This window comes from Crassostrea angulata, chromosome 7 (assembly GCF_025612915.1).
Source record: "Crassostrea angulata isolate pt1a10 chromosome 7, ASM2561291v2, whole genome shotgun sequence".
NCBI classification, from domain to species: domain Eukaryota; kingdom Metazoa; phylum Mollusca; class Bivalvia; order Ostreida; family Ostreidae; genus Magallana; species Magallana angulata.
This window is the reverse complement of record NC_069117.1, coordinates 45,855,157-45,878,200: the sequence shown is the minus strand read 5'-3', so window position 1 is coordinate 45,878,200 and position 23,044 is coordinate 45,855,157. Positions and strand designations below refer to the sequence as shown.

At 33.4% G+C, this 23,044-nt stretch overlaps 1 protein-coding gene across 2 annotated transcripts in view; it reads right to left on the bottom strand.

The window, feature by feature from the left end:
* The window catches only part of LOC128155136 (potassium voltage-gated channel subfamily H member 8-like), a 40,963-nt gene extending 21,032 nt beyond the window's left edge, over positions 1 to 19,931 (bottom strand). The window contains exons 1-2 of one of the 2 annotated variants that reach the window (XM_052816703.1): positions 19,568 to 19,931; positions 6,863 to 7,347 (exon numbers count right to left, since the gene is read on the bottom strand). In XM_052816703.1, coding sequence (XP_052672663.1) covers positions 6,863 to 6,938 — 76 coding nt within the window. In that variant the 5' untranslated portion in view covers positions 6,939 to 7,347; positions 19,568 to 19,931. The remainder of the gene's footprint in view (positions 1 to 6,862; positions 7,348 to 19,567) is intronic. The other variant, XM_052816704.1, reaches the window with a different exon arrangement.
* Positions 19,932 to 23,044: the final 3,113 nt, after the last annotated feature.

The window sequence follows — 23,044 nt, the reverse complement described above, 5'->3', positions numbered from 1 at the left end:
CGATAGATGATCCTTTCATGTTAAAGCCTATTTATCAATAGTGAAATTACGTATGCTATCGGATGTAACAGGACCATTACACTATGTTAACTTTTTGCTTTACAAGACAAGATAATATTACTGAAGATAATTTTGTACATAGGATCTCAAACAACTTTCAAGCAGGATTAAAGACAACATTATCCCTAAAACAGATAATGCTTAATAGCATTTTATACACCTTTTATGTCTTATACGTAGCACATTGGGAAAACAATGTCGTATACAAATTGTGTTTATTTGTTGTCATACAATGTCATATACAAATTTAGTTAATTTGTTGCCATATGTTTTCTTTTCTATGATAAGGAAACGAAAACACATTGATTTACATGTATATTAACATTTATAAAAACATAATTTTAATCGTAGTAGTACTCTAACATCAAAGAAGGATGATTTAGGTCGCAAGTCCAATATCTAATTAGCAATTTTGATTAATCGGGATTCAAATTATCACCCCGTAAATTAATCAATATCTAAAACAGAAATAGCTTTATTGTCGCTTTGATTACAATGTTTACATTCAGCAGGAACTTGAAATCACGCAGTTTAACCCAACCCGACAACAAAAATAGCTTCCTGTTTTAGTTCAGGCTTTTAGGCATAAAAATGAATAAATGTTCTAAAAACTGTGTGAAAAGGGATAAAGGAAGTCATGATTTTGAAGGCGTACAAACAAATGAATGAGTTCTGAGAATGCTTAAATAGTAACGGTAGTAAAGTTGTTGCAACCTACAGAAATAGTCAATCGACTTGTGACACAGGCGAAGAAAAGTGGCGGAAAATACAGATAGATCTTTAGATCATTAATAATGATATTTTAATCGTAATAGCAAAGATTATAGCTATAATTAAATGTTAACACGCCGCAGGCAAAATCCATGGACTCGATGGATTTCAATATGGTTTGCGTGTGTATTTGCCGAAGGGGGGGGGCATGTTGGTTTACCCGTCTGAGAACTTACAACCCCCCCCCCCTCACACACACACACACACACACACACTCCTGATTGCATCCGTCATGTCTGATGTTTTACATAGCCTTAACAAAATTTTCTATGTCCATAATAAAGTTTGACCAAGACAAATAATGCTTCTTTTTTTTTTAAATGAATCAAGCGAACAAAATTGTAATGCAACCAATGCTGTAGTTTATGAAGCTGTACATTTAAATAAAAAACCCCAAGCGATTTGATTGTCGTAGAGAAAATCGAAACACAAGCAAACCAACCCAGAAATAGAATATATTTAGAGATATAAAATTGACCACTTATATTATAATTTAAAGAATAAGTATTCATATTTTAAGTATCATGAGGTGATCAGATACGGTCAGAGTGACCAAACCCAATAAAACTCGAAAGGGCTTTATGATAGATTTGATCACGGCCGACTGTATTTGACCATCTTATAATATTAAAAGAATGTTTACTCATTTTATATATATATATATATATATATATATATATATATATATATATATATATATATATATATATATATATATATATATATATATATATATAGTTTTCATCAATTGAAGGATTAAAATATCAAAATAGTCATTGTTGAAATGTATTACATTGTGAATGCATTACAAAATCGATTCGTAGTGTTATCACAGACAAAGAAAATATAAAAATATATGTTCATAAATAGTCTAGCTTTTACTTTATCTGTTTTGTATGTGTAACAGTTGCATCTAAACAGATTCAACAAAGGAAACAGCTGGAAGCTAATATTGAATATCTGACCTTTTTTATTGTGTATGTAATTTATTTCAATTATTTTCAATTATTTTCATCCATTTTTTATATTTTGCTTTATGTTATCCAAAAGCATTTGCAAAGATTTATGGTCATTTTTCTGTATTTGGACATTTCGAAGAAATTTAATACAAGTCTGCACGAAGTATCAGATAATATCACACTATCAAAACCATTATTCTTGTAAAACATTAATCAAACAACCCAGTGCTCGTAAAACAGAAAAAATCCTCTGGAAATTAGATAATTGTAATCCCAATCCAATTGCTCAATGTTGAAATTTAAAACTCGATTTTTTAAAGACTAGTAAAGGGTGATAAAATTAACATAGATCGATTTCATCGGTACATGTAACTACATGTACTTACTAGCATTTTCTTTAATATTGCACTATTCTTAAAGTATCTAGACATAGTTAAACATTGAGTAAATTGACCTAAAATTCTTGTAAATGTGATTTAATACTAAATGATGCAAAACTGCCTACAATGTATATAGGCCTATAGCATAGCTGTCGTTTCTGAAACCGTACACAGGTATCATAGCAATTTAATGATTGGTTTTATCAAATATGAGTTTTGTAATTTTTTAATTTCGACCTTTATGCTTTGTTTTTATAACCAAAAAGTAAGAAAAAAAGTAAAATGAAGAAAGGAACAAAAGTTTTGACAACCAGTTATAAACGAGCACTTGCATTATCGAATCGGTTTGTCCTATTTATTTAAATACTGCACTAAAGGGCGGTAAATAGAATTTTGTACTTAACAACAAAACTACCGCAGTTTTTGACTTAATGAATTCAACATGCAAACACGTTAAAAAATGATGTTCAGGCAATCGATTTTAAGAGGACAACTAATCATTTTTTTACTCCTATATGAGTTGACTTGCCCTTCTAAAAAAAGAAACCATTAATATTAAACCACTAAGTGTCCATGGTGCATCGACTGTAGAAAGTTTGTAACTTTCATCGTTAAATGGGTTTCCTGGCAGTAGTTATTTGTCAGCCCTTAGGTATATCATATTCCCGAGGGCGTAGCCCGAGGATAACAGATGACAAACTGACTTTTTTCCAAATTCCTACTGAATATCGAAAATCTTATGGAGGATCAGCAGCATTCGCACTGGGAATTCTATTGCTTATAAAACAGCATATTTTTATTTTTTTTTCCTGGTATTAGCAGAAATTCATCTTTTTGCATGAACCCTTCAATAGGAGGGAATTATATGGAGGTGTTATGATATGCTTCAAATAAAAACTATTCCCACAATAAACTTTAGTTTTTGTTGTTATAGTTTGGCGTTTACATTTTCGGATCAATTATCTATTTTAATTCTTCCTATCGGAAGCTTATTAATAACTGTTTTACTGCGTAGTTTGGACATACTTTTATCTCTAGAGAAACTACTGCTAATTTTAACAGGATAAATAGTAAAAAATATACAGAACGTACATTACTTATATAATGTGTATGACTGTGTTACTACATATTTTTGTTGCTAAAAACATTCAATCATTAATCTGTCAACAAGTGAAGTAATTTCCGATTCTTTCAATATCCTCAGTATGTTGCTAGAAAGATTATATTGTGTGCATGTAATACTTGCATACTTAAAACGATGGAAATATTGTGTAAATACAGTTTTGACGTATGTTCCACAATTGCCGTTGTATGGGTGGTTTAAATGAACAAATTAAATCAAATTGACTTCTCAAGGAAAAGCTGACCTTACGAACATAATGTTATGATAATACACGAAGCCAAAATAATTTGTTTGATAGTATTTATCTTTTATTTGGATAATTATGAGAATCATACATTGAACCTTTTCATGCATTAGATGTGAGTTCGTGTTTTTCGTCTTTTTGACTGTTGTCAAAACAGTCAAAAAAGAAGGAAAAACATGAACCGATTGATGAGTTGATTGGTGTTGAGTCTGGAAGCAAATGGTTTTGCCAATTTAGAATACACGCCCTCTAAATGAGACCTGCTTAATTGAATATATTCTATTAGCATTGAAAACCACAGAAGTTCACTTTAGATTATATTTACTACGTTTCGTTTTCTACATTTACATCAGATGTTGGATATTTTGATTGATGTGTTTGAAAAGGAGGAGCAATGTACCTCAATTCATTTTCTCCAGCCCATTGGGAAAAGTTTATTTGTTAAAACTGGCCTTGGACTATGTAAATGGTAGAGGTTTTTAATATAGGGGTGCTTTGATCATCTTTCAACAGTAGCCTTATAGCTAGCTTCTATCGAAACTGTAGACCAATAAATAACCGGGATATTTGAATTGCTTGCCTCCCCAGTATCTAATTCCACGTCTAGAAAGACAAACAACTTTCAAGAAGAAAGATTTAATTTTGAAACATAATGCTACACATACCACACGCTGAATGATATTCTTTGAACAGCATTCATTTTGAGATGATTATATAAAATTAACCTAGAAGTCTAAAGAAGACAGTTTTTCACAAAGATTTATATGTCTACAAAGCAACAGATTATACTATTTCAACAAAACTAAACGGAGAAGCAAACTACTACAATGTACATTCGAAAGGGTTAAGTCACCAAAAGGCCAAACCGATAGCCTAAAAACAATGTCTTATTGTGACCAAACCAGCGATTACTAGCGATTACTAGATACTAAGTAACTACAGAGCTTTAAAGTATAACCAAATACGGAAATCATGTTTGAATCAAAAATATATATTTAACAGACATATTATCATAGTTGGACACCAAAAAAATGAAAAAGTGAGATTTTTTAAGAAGAAAAAAAAACCCCAAACACTTCATATTAGCTTACTTCATAAACAATTTTTGTGTTGTAGCCTTCATTCCATGTAGAAGAATTTTTCCATTAAAGGTTTTATTTAAGCATATCAAACAAACTTGAAAGATACATGTCCTCTGGAATACGTTTGGTTGAAATGGACCTAACGAACGACAACATAGGACCAACAAACTGTTATCGAAAAAGCTCAATGACATTTAAGCCACTGGCTCAGGCTAGTTATACATTATGTATTAATGATTATATGAGATATTGAATCATTTATTCATTTCTATGATTATTTGCGACGTGTAAACTAAAATATGTACTAAACAATACGTATTAAAATGAAACTCGCTCTATTTCGCAATTTTCAACGCCTATCTTTTATGAAAAAAATCCTATTGATTGATAAATTATACAAGCACCAGTTGCGTGCACATGTAAACTCCCCAAATTTAACTGATGAAAGTACCCCCACCCACCCCCCAAAAAATAATAATGGAAAAATACATCTGTATAGGAAGCTTACGATGGTTTTTTTTGTTGTGAAAATTGCGTTATATATTGCAGTTGCTATGTCCAGAAATAGCAGTTTGCTAAAAGACGTTGACTAGCTTAACAAATTACATTTGGCATTTTTAAAATTGATTTACAATGTTATATGTTTTCTTCGATTTGAAATTTTCTATTTATTATTTGTGTTTATAAACTTTTTCTTTCGCTTTCCTTCGTTTTTGTTTTGTTTTGTTTCGGGCGAGGAGGTTCAGGGGTGGTATTTCGGGAGGAGTGTTTTTTTATGATAAATTTTATATGATCTATATTTTATATATGCATTATTAATTCTTAAAAACTGCATACTTTGCATCCTTACCGTGTAGGAAATACAAATTAATTGGTCATATGGTTACACTACTTCCCGTGTTGCAGTAAATTAAACGAATTAATCACCGTTATGCAATGAGATTGCAAGTTGATTTGATTTCCGATAGCCATCACCACGGATCGCCCGATTTACTTGGTTTTGGGCATGCTAAGCATTGCAAACCTTTTAGCAGTTGTTTGCTTAGAACTCCAAAGTTATTTATGATATGATTAACATGTGGCACAAAAAGTCAATTATTCCATAACGTGGAAATTAACCAAACTTGTGGCTTGTTGTCAGCACTTAATGGAAGGTTCGGTTTCATTGCAATTTAAAAGCAAACTTTTCTAAAATTTGAGTTTCTGTCGCAAAAAATTGAACACGCTTTTTCTGTTCCACACTCAAGTATATTTGAGGTATAAGAAATGCTACTTAATTTTTTATCGTACTAAGTAAATTTAATCAGACTGGTTTTTAGTAAACACTGCGAGCATCTTTACCCATTAAAAACAAGTATAAATTATAAATTGACTACTAACTGAATATTCCAATAATGACATCTATTATTGACATAAACATAAATCCATGCGAACATTAGTAAACAAGTAATGCGATCATAAAAATAACACCCGTGTTCTAAATTAAGCTCGTTAATTATTTGATCTGAATCATGGTATGTCCACATATTGTGTCACTAAATAAATCCAATACACTTTTAATGGAATCATTCAAGTGACTGTTAATCAGTCTGCAGATAATTTGAGAAAAGGTTATCGACAACCAACCTGCTAGACCTCAATTACATAAGTCGTTATTGACTAACTAACCCCCCCCCCCCGAACTATTATCTCAGTAGGACACCCTCAACACAATACAGAACAGCGTGACCATCTGGTTAGATTCGTGTCCAAAGAAAAAATCTCGTAATCACTTCATTTGCATGTCCTATCACGATAAAGCCCTTGACCAGCGCGAGGAACTATTTCGAGAAAATTGCATACGTTTATCATTACATATACAGGTCGTATATGCTCACTGTTTCTCATGCAATATGCAACAAAGTGGCCCTTAATGTACAATAATGTGTATCGACAGCTTTGATTGCCTAGGGTGTATCTTCACATTGGGAAATCTAGCTCTGCCTCCAATATAGCACATTTAGTTTATTGCTGGGAATCCGTCGGGAAATCGAAGTGAGAAGCATTACTAAAGACAATGTTAATGTGTTAGTCCAAGGCGACAATTTTCCTCCAATTTGCGAAGAAACTTTAACACCATCATTTTAAATATAGAATGTAGGAGAACAAAACGTTTGTCATTGCTGATTAAACAATATGAACATTTAAAGTAAAATTTCTAATCTTTTTTTACATTCACAGCATGAAAAAAAAGTGAAACTTACGTGTGCCGTCAAATCGGGTTGCAATCGTATCCAAAAACGTATTTTGCTGAACCATAAATCCTTTTCTATTCGTCATATTCCCAATTGTCGCAAATACCAAAAAAATTTAATAAAAAATCACAAGCACATGGACAAAGTGAAAACCGGAATTGTATACACTACGATTAAAACCTGCCGCTGTATTCAGTCATTATTCAGTGATAAACCACGCGTGCCCCGACGACTTCCTCATCACTGCGGGAATGAATGTGGAGAGATCCAGTGCTTTTGTCAACGTGTTGTAAAGCTAATCACCTAGGAAGATGAAGAGGAGTCTATATCCAGTGATTGACACCCCAAATCAGTAAATCACATTTTCGATGCCAGTACAACGGCGACCTGCAGCTATTTGGCACTCGCTATCCGTTTAACGACAGCATCTGCAATCCTGTGCTATCGATGTTTTCTTTCCGCTTGGTGACAACATCTCGCTGGAGTTTTGTCTTCTAAATAATAAAAAAAGAAGAAGACGATCTATCATTACTAGCGTCTACAATACACCAATAAGCAGTGTTGATTTTGTACCCGATTTGTCTTTTTTTGGGGGGTATTGAATAAAAACGATAAGGTCTTAGAGGAAGAAAACCTGTAATAACATGGTTACAGTTCTCTTTAAGCTAGAATGGTAGATAACGAAAGTCATCGATGGGCTCAGAAATTCCAGGTGATCCCTGATTAGACGTGAAACCGATCACAAATCAAGGACATCTGCCCCGCGATCGATATCTATGGATCGATGGCGGCTCCATCATCGGCATGATACATTTATAATTATCTCTCAACGCAAGGTGGGGGAGGTAACGTTACTATACTCATGCTTGTAACACAATCCCGTTATCTCCTTCAGTCTCCACAAGCAGTATCTAAATAGCATGCAATATTAATATTTTTGGTTGTTGATCTAAAGAGCTCTGTAATAAATAATACAAATCATACAAGACTAGTTGGAGCAGTATGGATTTTTCAATTAGCTTTCTTTCTCTCAAATCTTTATTTTATTTGATGTCGGTCCTAGTTATCTCATTGTCCCGTGACGTCATTATGACTGCCGCTGAAGAGAGATAGCCATTTTCTTTACTCTATCACGGAGTTTCACTTCCGAGGTTTTCCTTGTTCTTTTGCAGCAGCTAACTGTATTAAATTTCACTAACAGCGTAGACATGAACCTGATTAATTTTTTTTCTTTTCAAACGCAATATAATAGTTGGTTATTTTCTACTAGAGAACATTGATATGAGAAATAGAAATCAAATATCTGTGTCCATATCCAAGATTAGTTTCTGGTGATGCAGGTATTTCAACTTATGATTAGACGATCACGATGAATACTGTACATACATGTAGGAAACAACGCAATGACCACTAACTGGACATGTGTAAGATACATGCGCATACATCGTGGTCAAAATCATAAAAACTTTACCGTAGAACATCATTAATTGAATCGCCTACAAAATAGTGTCCGGCATTTGACCTAAGCAATTATCAACGCCAATGTCAGACAAAAAGTATGAATATTTCATTCAGACATGTACTAATGTACCTATAGTTAATAAGTCGAGAACATCAAAGGCTGTTTAGCCACGTCTTCAGCGATTGATGAGTTGAATTCGCCATTACAGCCCTTTTGTTCTGTATTGGTTCTATATATTCACAAAGATTCCTTAATACCACCACCTCGACGACTCAGTAACCCATTGATGTTTAGAAGTCATCAAGAGTCTCTGATAACAAGGATTCTTCTAATTAGCTACAGATCCGTTGATAACATACAAAAATAATCTCCTCGTCCATTTTTAACCCTCAGTGATGCTATTTATGGTAGAAGGTTTAAAATTAGAGAATTTGTATGTATTTTAAGATATCTCGTTAACTGCTAGTTTATGCCTTCACTGACTCTCTCAAATGGAAAAGTCAACGGGAAGACAGTTATTTTGCAAGATTTTAAGTAACAATGGAACGCAACAGAACACAATGATTTTGCTTTTCGCTGAATTAAATATGCTAACGTACGATTACCCATTATTGCCGAGTACCCATTATTGCCGATCACTTAAACTCAACAAAAATTCCGATATTTATTCGTTGTTGTAGAACTACGAACCAAGATAATTAACAAGATACTTTAAAAACAGAAGGGAAAAAAAGTACGCTAAACATTTCGGAACTGACCATCGAAAAGGTAAGCCTATGAAAACGTATCCATCCATATCCGTGCGATGGCACATGCCACTGAATTACTGACTTCTAATCCACTTTAATGACAAGGGCATATTGTGTTGAGGTCTAAATTCGAAGTATATTTAGAACCATTTTAACAAGACCTTGGACATTCGGTTGGACGACGCTACCTATTTCTTTCGTCAAAACAAGTTGAAAATGACGCGATTTCAAGCGAAACATGCACCGATTGCGTAGTCAGACAAATCTTGTTAATTTCAAAGAGCAATGGCTGAGTGACCAGCAATGAAATAGACAGGCTTACGTCACATTGCTGTTTGACACAACTACCCAAAGTCCAAACTCTTGTTTGTTGGTTTGTTAGTTCTACCTCCTTGCAATGATATTTGACCAAACATTCAAGATAATACTTCAATTCAATAAATTAAATTGTTATTCTGGGGAGCACTTGCTGTTGCATGTGTTATTACGTTTTCAAAACAACTAACGATATAATTCTTTCAAAGCATTATACATGTACTATATTTACAGTTGCCGGTGTCTTTGTCTGTGATAACACTTCGAATCGATTTTGTAACATATAATTCAATACAATTCATCATTGACTATTTCAATATTTCATAGCACAATTATATTGCTGAAAATTATACAAGTAATAAGGAATCTTTCGGGCTTTCTGATAGATTTGATCAACCCAGCCGTATTTGATCACCTCATGATATATTCCAAGAATGGTTTTAAATAAACAAAATGAAGCAAACGCTAATAAATGATACAAAGAAATATTTAAAAAAAAAACAAAAAAAACAAAACCATATGAACGTATATCATTAAAAGAGGAAACAGTTCGTCAAGGTGGCGTGTGACATCTGCATATCGTGACGTATTTTCTTTCGAAATAACTAATGAAATTAAATAAGGGCCTACATGAACATATTTTCCTCCGATTTCTGATATTCAACAGTATTGCACAATAGGTTAAAGCGTTAGCTATTGATTTGCAAGTAATTAGTTTGAAACAAGCTAGGGTTTTGCTATTTTTTTTTTTTTACATTTATACCTGTAAGTAAAGTTTTCAAATATCTATATACTGTATTTTTTTGAAATTTTAAATACGTCGATTGTATTTTTAAAATCATGTACAGTACTTTTCAGATTGACACCTCCAAGTTTCCTATTTTGTTCTTTAATAATGATAAAGCAACACGACCTTTCTGATTTCAATGAAATTCTGTTGATGAAGTCATCTTAAAACTCACTTATTTTACCTTAAAAATTACAAGTTTTTATTGGTTTCTAAGTTATCATGACAGTAATACTGTTGAAAATCATACAGGAGTTTACACGATGAAATAACATATTTCAAATTTAATTTTTTTTTTTTTTTATGGGGGGGGGGTATATTTGTTGTTTTTTTTTCTATTGAAATAAGGAGAATTAGTGGGAGTTTTGTGCATCGAGGACTAATACGGGGTTACTGAGAGATTACAAACAAATCGTTGGATTTATCGATAGTTTGATGATGTATAGAGAGTAATACGCTGTTAAACCTTGTATCATCTGTCTATAAACACGAGAGTTCAGATACATAATTGATATGATTTTGACCCTACAAGTGACACTCGGGAAATATAGGAGTATTGGAAAGTTTGCTCCGAATCGAGAACGGCTAGATTGACTGACGTACAATGTGTATATAATATAAGGGAGAATGGCTTTTTGTAAATTAAAAAAATATTCAGTATTTTTGAATTCGTCGCCCTATAACATTTGCAAAACAGTAAAGCTTTAATATAATAGATCTTCGTTGTTATGAAGAATATCTGCAAAAGTCTCTTTTTGTTTAAAATATTCACATAAATTCTAAGCAAATATTTATACAAACACAAGAAAATAAGTCTGAATTTAGTTAAGAGTGCTTATAATTATTCAGTATATACATTTATTTTGATTATATTTACGGTTCGCTGATAAAAAGAAAATTTTATTTGCATGAATTAAATGTATTAGAAAATATTAAGTTTAAACTGATTGAACAGCTCATAACGTCAAAATATTTGTACATTTTAAAATTGACCGAAGACGGCCACGACTTTTTTTTTCATTTTCCAATCAATTCCACTGTGTAGAAAAACTACATGTACATAATAAATATGGAACAAAAGTAGTCCGTAGCTGAAAATTTTGTTAGAAGAGTGTTACCTGGTGGTCCTTTGATCTTCATATATACTAAGCTTGAGAAGAAATATGACGTTACAACAGGACTACATGTACTCCAATCGCGTCATATGATCCTTGCTTGATCATTTCTTAACCTTTCCGCGGAGGTCAAAAAGAAGAGAAACGTTTTGTCCAGCGACGATACGCTTACTGACATACTAGTATCAGTTTCAGGAAACTGTGGAGAAATGGAGCAAGAAATAAAAAAGGGAATCTCTGTCAGTGGTGGGAACGTCTTTACTACGGAGTAGAATATGCTGAAAGTATCGATTTACCTCACGACATGAAAGTTTTGTGATTTTACGAATTATGTACAGTGTAAGATTTGTTATCATTAACACGGGAATCGTTTATAGAATGGAAGATTATTAAATGAATTTTGAACCACATCGATATTTTATTGTATTGAGCTCTTCCATGAATTTTATTATCATAATATTTCTTTTTTAGATATATGTTAATTATACTAATGGAAAAAATGTAATTAAGCTGAATGCTACTGTTAAAAATCAAAATTCTGGAGTGTTTTTAATAATATTAACAACAAAACAAAATCTTAGGCGCAATTAAACGCGCTGTAACACTTGACGCAATGCGGATGTAGACTTCTTTTATATTTATATTAACACAAAATGTAACCAAATATAGAATATGCAAATAAAAACAACAAAGAGAACAAATGACAAGTTTTAATCGATTCGATTGTGAGTGTCGCTACAGCATAATAAACCTTTTTTGTAGTCGCGTTTTAAAAGTCACGTGGTCATGGCCTCCTCACCCTGTTTTAAACTCTACATTTCCTGTGTTTAGAATTATTTACTCATCAAAACTACATCGATTTTTCGTCTGGTTTCTTTTACAAACCAAATTTAACATTGATTCATGCCGTAAAAAACACATGAAATCGGTCACTTCATGATAGGACAAAGAAATGAAAGACAATTATCGCTGTGTCACTAATCAGGGACAAACGGGTAGAGTTTCATTAAGAACCAATTAAAGCGAGGTCAAAAATCACACACAACAGGTTTTCCGCACAGTCTATTTAAATGTTTGAAACCCACTATCTTCATTTTTTAAGTCATACAACATGTTGCGCGTCACCCAACGTTTAATAGCGCTATCAGCTTGTTATCTATTGGCATTGGATCTTCAAAATACCTTCTAGCTCTATATCTTGATTTCTAATAAATTTACAGTTGTATCTACAAAAGGAAAATGCATTGTTGATTGTGATGAATTCCTTTGTTTTTCAGACATCTTTTCTTTGTTATATGTCATTTTCTCTCTAGCTTGCAGTAATGGCAGGATAACAAACTACAGTACGTCGAAAAGCAGTGAGGAGTGACTGCGTATCTCTCTCTCTCTCTCTCTCTCTCTCTCTCTCTCTCTCTCTCTCTCTCTCTCTCTCTCTCTCTCTCAGCGGTCGCTTCAGTATCCAACCTGATCGAAAATCCTTCTACCCTAGTTCTACAGGATTGCGTCATTAATGATTAAAAGCTTAACTGAACGGCCTCTCTGGTACCCTTGTAATGACGCGATCGACCTGCGAAGTCCGAAGCGTTCATTTAGTGAACACGCAGGACACATCCCCTTAATCTCTATTGTTTTACCCCCTTCCTTGCTTAATTAATTGGACAGGTCTGTAATAACCTGTTTATTAATCATCTAGGTATATAATAACTCAAGGGGAAGTGAGGTGCTAAACCTGATTTCCTGTTTTATCATGATGACGAATGGTAAAGTAGGATGGTAAATGCATTCTCTGTTTCATCTAAACATGTTTGTATAGTCCTTATAGTCGTATGTATGTTTAAAAAAATAGTTTATGAAAAGGAACCAAGCGGTTGTCTATTTTATTTTGAACTTCAATTAATTTTTTTTACTCACAAATAGAGAATTGCTTAAAATGTTTGAAAGATATTTTTTGTAAAACGACGACTTCGACGACAACAATGACAATGGTGTAAATGGGGTCTTTTACATTTGTGCAATTTTCACTTTTTTTTTCATAATACTGTTTTTTTTTTTAAACTGTACTATAAGTACCTTTTTTAAAAAGAAGATGGGTGAATAAGGCGTGTAAAATGCCCTTATGAGGAAAAATTAGAGACTGCAAAATTAAAGATCATTAAATCTAATAATTTTTTTAAGATAATTAACAACAATGTATATATAGAGTTACATGGGTCTGTAACCTTTAAATATTTTATATACTTGAAATAGGTTGACTCAAACTGGCGTATGCGTGTCAAAACCTCCAAATAGTGTCATTTTTATAACTTCAATGCCTTTTCTTTTATAGAGTGGGTCTGAGCTCCATATTTTTGTCATAGTCTAAGTGCGGTTTAATGGAATTAAAACTGATTTTAATCAACAAAAACTTTTAAAATGTCATTTTGTAGCCCAACAATTGAACGTTTAAGAAAAATAATACAAGTCCGTAAATTCGTTGCAAACGTCTCATTAAGCATTTAAACAACGCACTTTGTTGTGAATGAAATGGCTCAGTGGTTAGAGCACCAGACATTAGGTAACTTTATAGATCATAGGTTTTTAGGTTGTGGGTTCGATACCACCAAAACGTTAGGATTTATTATTTCTTTCTTATTGTTTTTTTGAAATATTTCAAACTAAATATAGTTAGAAATTACCTTTTTGTAAACTTGTATTATAACATATAAAATATATTTAATTGCAAAAAAATGTTAAATTTGAAATTGTATTTTACGACTAAACCAAATGGGCAGTTGCGCCATCTTATTCCCCCATCTTCTTTATATAAGGTTAGTACAACAACAAAAAACCAACCTAAAAATATCCTTTTGCAACGCAATCAACTCCAAAAACCTTGTTTCAAAAGGCGTCGTGAAAAATGCTTTGGTTCTACGTCAAAATAAAGTGTCAACTATTCTTCTAATTATTCTACTATTCGATATAGAGAATGTATTCATTACGAGATAGATTGGGCTAGATTTAGGGGCCTTAAGGCGCGTGATACATGTGAAAGCATTCTAGGTTGGAGACAACAGCGAGAAGAGAGCGCTCATTATCTCGGTAACTAGCTTCATTATCCCAGTAAGGGAAAATCTCAGGGAATAATAAAACACATTACAAGGACAAATGCGCTCACCAGCGGCAGTGTCTAGCGTGCTGTTTGGAGAGAGAGAGAGAGAGAGAGAGAGAGAGAGAGAGAGAGAGAGAGAGTCAATGAATTCCTCTGATAAAGATTGGGTCACACAAGCTTCTTTGTGAATTGGTAACTTTTGTGGCTAAATGCTGCGCATAAATCTCTCTCCCTCGATGCATGTGTTGTTAAATTGCAGAAATCATGTGTTTTTAATGATTATTACTTTTTTCATCATGGACCTGTGGTATGTGTATATGAGACACGAAGCCCAAGAGAAAATGAATTCGAAAGCCACCCACAAATTACTTAAATTGATTTTTGAATCGCTCTGAATGACAAAGCATAAATTGGAAAAAAAATATTTACATATTCAGTTTTCAAAAGTTACATTTCTTATCTTTTCCTTTTTAAACATTCAAAAAAAAACTAGAATAATTTTTTTTATTTGAATGAATAAAATTGAAAATACGAAGTGATTTTTGTTCTTTGAATATATCGAGCGATTACACTTAAGCAATTGATAGCACAATGCCTTAAACGGAAATAATGGCTTGTTCAGAGATGGAGAGATAATTCCTGGGACTCACAATGCTTCTGTGTCGGGTTACGCTTTGTTTTCCATAATTTATACAGATTGGCATTGTTACTCTAAACAAAGTGCTATAGAGTATCCCTCGACTCATCATATGACAAATGGACGAGGGTGCAGGATGGGTGATATACAAGTGATATACAGGTGTGCCACAGTAATATTATATTTTCTGAATGGTTCGTTAGAATGGTAAATCCGGTTGAAAGTATCAAGGTATTGTGGGAGCTATTATTAAAACTTTCGCACCAATCGAACAGAACAAAAAACCAACCAACCACTAAACAAAGACAAAGAAAGCATACAAACAATTATCTATCTGTTTCATCATCAACTTATTATACCTCTGGTAAATTGTTTCAATCAGTATCTGTAAATTTTCACTGTCACCTAGACAAGTGTACAATTATCTACCCTTTCTTCCTACTTGGGGAGTTTTATGAATTTATTTGATTGATGTTGATATTGTTATTGTTAGTCCTATCCATGAAACTTTGATACCATAGAACGGCCTATATCGCCATTTTATTTTTTGGCTTAACGTGACACGGAACCTCCGTGTTAAGTTTTCATCTGAAAGACGGCGCACTTGAAATCTATTGGCCTTGGGGAACAACAACAAAAAATATGTGTTTTTTATTCATTTGGACTAGCTGCAGATCTGTAGCTCTCTGGTTGAAAAAATTCGGATAGACAAACCAGAGAGCTACAGTTCCAAGCGTTGTAAAAACCTCCGATTTACGCCGCCGTTTTTGTGTCGCTCGCTTCGGGAATTATATCCGACTTTAAAAGCATTCAACCGCCTAAAAAATTGGATTTATTAATTAAACATATAGTTTACCCTAACTCTGCTAACTTTGTTTTCCTTTCAATGGTTCACAACGGCCATCCTTCGCCTTGGAATGTCATCGTTTTAAAAAACTCGCCTTATGACAACCATGTTTACCTAGTAGCGAGATCTCGGGTGCGTCGATTTACCCAAATGGACCCAAATTCAAGCGGAAAACAATTATAATAAAATCCTAATAATTTAGGGAAATTTGGAAAAATAAAAGCCAAAGGTCCATAACAATAATTAAAATTATTTTAAAAAGTTGTTTTATTTTTATATAATATATGTATTTATATTATTTGAATATAATTACATACATTATATACTTTTACAAATCGAGATAAAATGCTCATCTTTATTTTTCAAAAACAATTTTTAAAGATATACTGAAATAATTTTAATTATTGTTTTGGACCTTCGGCTTTTAGTTTTCCAAATTTCCCTAAATTATTAGGATTTTATTATAATTGTTTTCTGCTTGAATTTGGGTCCATTTGGGTAAATCGACGCACCCGAGATCTCGCTACTAGGTAAACATGGTTGTCATAAGGCGAGTTTTTTAAAACGATGACATTCCAAGGCGAAGGATGGCCGTTGTGAACCATTGAAAGGAAAACAAAGTTAGCAGAGTTAGGGTAAACTATATGTTTAATTAATAAATCCAATTTTTTAGGCGGTTGAATGCTTTTAAAGTCGGATATAATTCCCGAAGCGAGCGACACAAAAACGGCGGCGTAAATCGGAGGTTTTTACAACGCTTGGAACTGTAGCTCTCTGGTTTGTCTATCCGAATTTTTTCAACCAGAGAGCTACAGATCTGCAGCTACATTTGGACATGCTTGGTCATCTTAATTTAAGGATTTCCAAATCGATGATAGAAACGCTGACAAGGACCCGTGGAATAATGTATCTATGCTCATGTTGATCCCATGGCTTACATATATATTTTCCCAAGAGTTTGTCAACTATTTCTTGGGGGAAAGGAAATGATTTTGTGTAGTTGATGGGAACCTTATTGTTGTCAAGAGGTCTCAATCCATTAGCCATATAGAATGCAAATATTACATTATCAATTGTACATCTCATTTTAATACAGCTTGTCAAGATATATGTCCTGTTGTTAATTGCTTCAGCAGACGACAGTAGTTCTGGCGGGAACGAGAAGCTGCCTTCCAGCGCCAGGACAAACACCTCGAATGTTCAGTTTAAAGCCGCGAGATCTAAGAGAATGGTAAATCAAACGCAGGAAACAGAGCGCTCCCGCCATTAAATGACACTGTTCCACTGACATTTCCCCCGCTGCAGTCCCTCTACAAATCGATATTTTTTTATTGCAGCCATTTACACATTAATTTTATTTCGTGCACTTGTTTGCAGTTTCAATTGCTCTAAAGGGAACCCATTACAATTGGGGGCTTTCACAGATGATTGTCAAGTTTACTGGCCAATATATTTTTTGTACACTTTCCGTTTTACGTTGCGGAGTGGGAGGATATCGAAAACGAGGTCAAAGATGGCACAGAGTACTAAAACAAAGGGAGCATTTCATTTTGTAACCAATTACCAATGTTTTGTAATGCACAACAGTATTCTTTGGTCTCCCTTCTCCTCCATGACTTACAGTTTTTCCTCCTGGTGAAAACAACTAACTAAAATTAACACTTATAGATAATGCCGTATATTTTAATTTGCAAAGGTTGCTATTACATGTTTTATAACAACGAATATTCACCGCATTTAGATTATCTTCGTTAATAATAATGATGATAATATTGATTGACAGTTTTAAAGACATGATGGTGATTCTGCTCTAGGCATTTGTTTCCATTCAACTTTGTCTAACAAACAACATACTAAAAGATCAAAAGATTATTATAATATTTCCATACTAACATTCAAGGCTTGTTTCAAAGGGAATTCGTGAGGCAATTCAATAAACAAAACAATTGTAGTTACTCGTTGTACATTAAGGTGTTCCATTGTTAAGTCTCCAATACAACTCCTTGAAATACGTTGTGAGCCCAACTAATTGAAGTATGTTGTAACAATTTGACATTTATGCAAATGAAGGTATCCTGAATCCATTGAATAGCATTTAATTTCCAGATTTTATAGATTAGTGTACTTTTCATTTGAAACCAACAGCAAATGAATACTTCATTAAGTCTAGAATACTACATGTATGTGAATGTAGTAACATAGGGCCAGATTTGATCACAAAATGAAATAAATACCTTGTACTTTTTCAAAAGAAAAATATCTTTCATTTTTAAAAATACATTTTAGATATCATGAAAATAACTAAGGCATGACAATTTTGCAGCTTTGAACTATGCAGAGACTATCTGTAACATATGCAGCATTACGGCATACGGCCACATAATGAGAGCCAACTTGATTTATAGATTACAAAAAGAGCTTTTAAAACCATCCCACAATGGCTCAATAATTGATTTTTTTTAAAGGTGTAGTACATGTATCTGTCTGTTTTACTATCTGTTCATCAAGGAAAGCTAGAGAGACACTTGAAAGTGAACAGATCATGCATATGTGGTTGTGGAAACAGTCATAAGTATCCAGTGTCCTGCAATTTTCAACGTGGTGAAAATGTAACAAATATTTACAAATCTTTAACCTTTCTTTTACTTCAGTATATTTTTTTTCTAACATCATTTTTGGGAGTTGATTTTAATCAACTCTCCCATGCAGTTACTCTGGCAAACCGAAAGTGAAACAGTGTTTGGACCTAAGCACAAATCATCACCGCTGACAATACTTAGTTTTGAAAATGATAGAAAAATTCGATGTTATGTATGCTGAGGCATTGTTTTTCAAGGTAACTTATCTATAAACACTTTGAAAATAGTCAGATTTTATATAATAGTCTCGTTTAACCAAACGCTCGGCTGTCTCCGTAAATCTCCGACAAGCAGAGAGGCTCTCTTGCTTGTCAGAGATTAACGGAGACAACCGAGCGTCTGTTTGAACGAGACTAGAGTTCCATGTCAATAGTGTTTGGATCCATACAATTTTTAGAATTGTTTCAATTACTAATACATAGTTTGAGATCTATCTTTATATATTAAACAACATGAGCCATATGAAGTTTCTTGAAATTCTTGCCGGAAAAGTCTAAAAATTCATAGTATAAAAAAGTGCTTAATTCAAATACAGACTAGGAACTAATTGCCATGCAATATAAATTGATTTTAAAATAAATGATAATCGATAAAATCAACTCCCGTCAGTTCTTCAGTACTTTGATTCTTGAAAGAAATAGAAGTCGTCTAGGTATATTCCTATATTCGGCTTTAATATACTCTCGTGGCGCAGTTTTAAGACTTAGCCTATATAAATACCGTTTAGTTTACAGACATGTCTTGTGCAAATTGAAGGAAACAAATTTCGACGGTAGCGGAGACGCCATCATACTGGAGACATATTTCCAAAGGGGTTTGCTGCAGACCGATCATAAAATTAGTTCGTAATAACGATGTTTGTTGTCTCAACATTAAAAAATAACAACGAAGGTCGTAGGAGTAAAATATAACTAGATAAACAGATTAAAATGCGACATCTGTTAAAAAAACCGACCTGACGACAAATTTATATGAGTGTTAGTATAACAGTCGGTATGCAAGCACATGGGCTTATCAGAAGTAAAAAGCAAAAGGTTTTTTTAAAAGATCCCCTTCACACCCCTCCCCGACTCACCTGGGTCCGGTGTTATTGGAGTTGCTGAAGCTGCATCTACACTGGCTAGGGGAGGAGTGAGGATTAGAAAGGAACTCTCCCTGTGTCTATCCTGATACTGCATGGATCGATATATTCTTTTATGTGCACTCCATTCATTTGTCAACCGTTTAATATTTCAGTCACAGCATAACACACTTTGATATTGCAGGCAATTCGAAGGAATAATTATTCTCAATTAGAGGCTACTTGCTTTCAAAATATGAACAGTTTTTGGCTTTATTTATGAGATACGTTTTTTGGCCATTTGGCATTTGTTTTTCTGGAAAATAACAAATGATAAACGATTAAGTGTGCAATTTTTTTTTCGATTACATATTGGAGATGCCCTCATTGATTCTGCAGACCGTCCGCGTGTTGCGGGCTCCATTTACGTATGTCGTTCAGTCCAAATCAATCCACTGGTTCCCTGTCAACAACGTATATCATTATTTATTCTGTAATAAATACGCAAGAAAACCTGTGTAGCTTAAAGAACAAAACTGTTGGACTTCCCCTGTGTAGAGAACACCAAAGCGACGGTGATCTAAAATTCTACATCAGAACCCTGCGTTCTAGTACTGCACTATGGTACCTGTTTCTTTTTAATAATAACATTTGTTGGATAATAGGACGACGTCAAACAGGTATACTTGTAAATTAACCTAGTTTTTTTTCTCTCTTTCTTTGCCTGTTTGAACGATTCAGAAACATATATGGCACTGTTTTTGCGTTCAAGTCAAATAATTTAAATTGAGAAATCGAACGAACAACAGCTAAACCCACGCTTTCGTATTTCGTCCATCTATATATGTACCTGTCCTTCAGTTATGCTTATTATATTCAATATTTTCTTTCTCCTTATGAAAAGCCAATTCAGTTTTCTATCACGCGTCGGCGTCGTTTTTTCCTTGATAATTGCGTCGCCAATATTGTATCCTTTTGCAGAAGGTCCGTACGTGTATCAAGAATCGGCATTGATTCCTTAATGATAACCGCTCTCTTTACCGAGGCTTGAAAACATAGAAATCTGCACCAAACGTAAAATATCATGAATCAGAATAAAAGTACAGTGTATTAGCATTCCATGTTCACTCGGATTGATTTTCAGGCACTTCAGTCTCTCAAGGTTAAGAGGGCGAAATTCTTCCTTTTCTACACCCCCCTTGTTTGAATACTCTATTCAGATTAATAAAGAATAAAGACAAGGGCTCTTAACGAACAAAGGTGTGATATTCTCATTATAGTCATAGTCCTGTATGATGTCCAGAGGAACAGCCCAACGGTGCTTTTTTCTGAATAGACTGTTAATAAACGCTTGCAAGTGACACCATTAAAAGCAAAGTCAGGATATGATTTTTTTTTCAATAAAAAGGTTTACTCTCAAAATATATATAGTCAACGACATTTTGAATTCCATGTGTATGATATGTAATGAAAGTGACGAAGTACAATTCTGACTTACCTGACTATTTCAGGATCCTCGTCCATACAGGTTTTCCCTGCGCTTGACTTACAGACTAGTACTGTATGTAGCTTGAATTCAACGCCTTTCATTTTATTTCCATCGTCGACAAATAAATTAGGGAATTTGAAATTATGTCTGGCTAGTTAATCTTCGTCTTTACGAAACCTATGTGGTTATTTTAAAGAGTGATACATGTAATTTTGTCTTTTCTCCTCACATAGTCTCTGTATTACTATATCACTACCATGGTGTACCTTTACAAAAGTTCCACATGTATACCTCTTGTGCCATTGCATGATTTTTGAGCGAAATTTACTGCAATGAACTGATTCGAGACTGCATATCTAAATGATTAGCTGCAATAATATAGCCCTCTACGATTTTTAAATCTGATGTTTACTGGGAAAAAATCGGGAGAGGGCTACATTATTGCAGCTACTAAATAATCGACAAAATCTGTTCAAATTAAATTCTTGTTATCGAATGCTAGTTTTAATAGACAACTTCATCACATTTTTATGCTTTTATTGATGAGGCAAACTAAATCAACGTCTAGATTCGGTTTCCATTGTACAACATAAATTATATAGCAGGTACATGTAGATGTACATGTATTTATAAACTCAGACAATAAGAAGTGTTCCTGACTAAACTAAAACCATTTTAACAAGACCTTGGACTTTTAGTAGGACGTAGCTATCTAATTCTTGAGTCAAAACAAGCTAAAAATGACGCAGTTTCAAGCGAAATATGCACCGATTGGGTAGTCTTAGCTCAAAAGTCAGAAAAATCTTGTTGATTTCAGCAATCCATGGCTGAGTGGCCGACACTGGAATAGACAAGCATACGTCACATTGTTACTCAAAGTCCAAGCTCTTGTTAAAATGGTTCTGAAATAACATGTAACTGAATTTCAGTAAACGACAGAACTAGAAAGAATTTGCTTCAAGAACTCTGGTTGTCGATATAAAGATGTCTCTATACTTTTCTTAGAAGTTTGCAAGTCCGACAAAAATATTCTTAGCACGAACTAGCTCATGTTTATAAGTGGTACATATCATTCATATTGCATGCGTGGTGACACTTCAAAGGTAGAAGATTTGAGTATAGAAACAAATGATATGAAAAATATTGAAATTACCCTTACTCACCATCTTTTTTCTCGGTTAATTTATGTTCATTTGACATTTTACTTTCAAGTACACATTTATTTTTTACATTGCATGATGACATTTAACTGAAGAAAAAAAATCGTCACGTGCAATGCATGTATGACATTCCCCCCCCCCCCCCCCAAAAAAAAAATTTATATATATTCTTCTAATAAACAAAATTCGTGTAAAGAAGTATTTTGATCAATACCAATGAAAATAGCAAAGATCAAAGAATCATTTTATCAATTTTCACATGTACTGACATTTTAAAAGAAAACACAACCGCTGTATTCCTCTAAATTGCAAGGTGGTATTTTAAGCGCGCAGAAAGTTACTTTTGAAATATGAGTTGTCTGTATATTTTCAAATTTTTATTCTGGTGCATAAATGTTGTGTTGTGATTAATTTTACAGGTAATTTAATGAACAAAAATAAATCAAATAGTGAAGTCGTTTTAGAAGAAATATTTCTGTAGTTCAATGAAATATATGCAAAAAAAATTTTGGTACATGGTGGCAATAATTTGATTTAACCACAGCTTCAATAGTACGTATAGGTGTCTTTTTGTGCATGAAGAAAATATATATGAATATTAGTAAGAAATTTTAACATTTGGTACAAAAGTTGCAGCTTATGTTGTAATAATATAGAGATGTTAAATGAAAAAAATATATATATAAGAAAAAGAAAACATATTTCAACATGGAAAAAAATGCAATCACTTTTGCATTGAATGATACGATGTAAAATTAACTCAAAGATCGATATATAGTTGTCAGGAATCGTGTAAATTAATGTTTTGTATTCTGAACTTGTCGCCACGAAGTCTCAATGTAA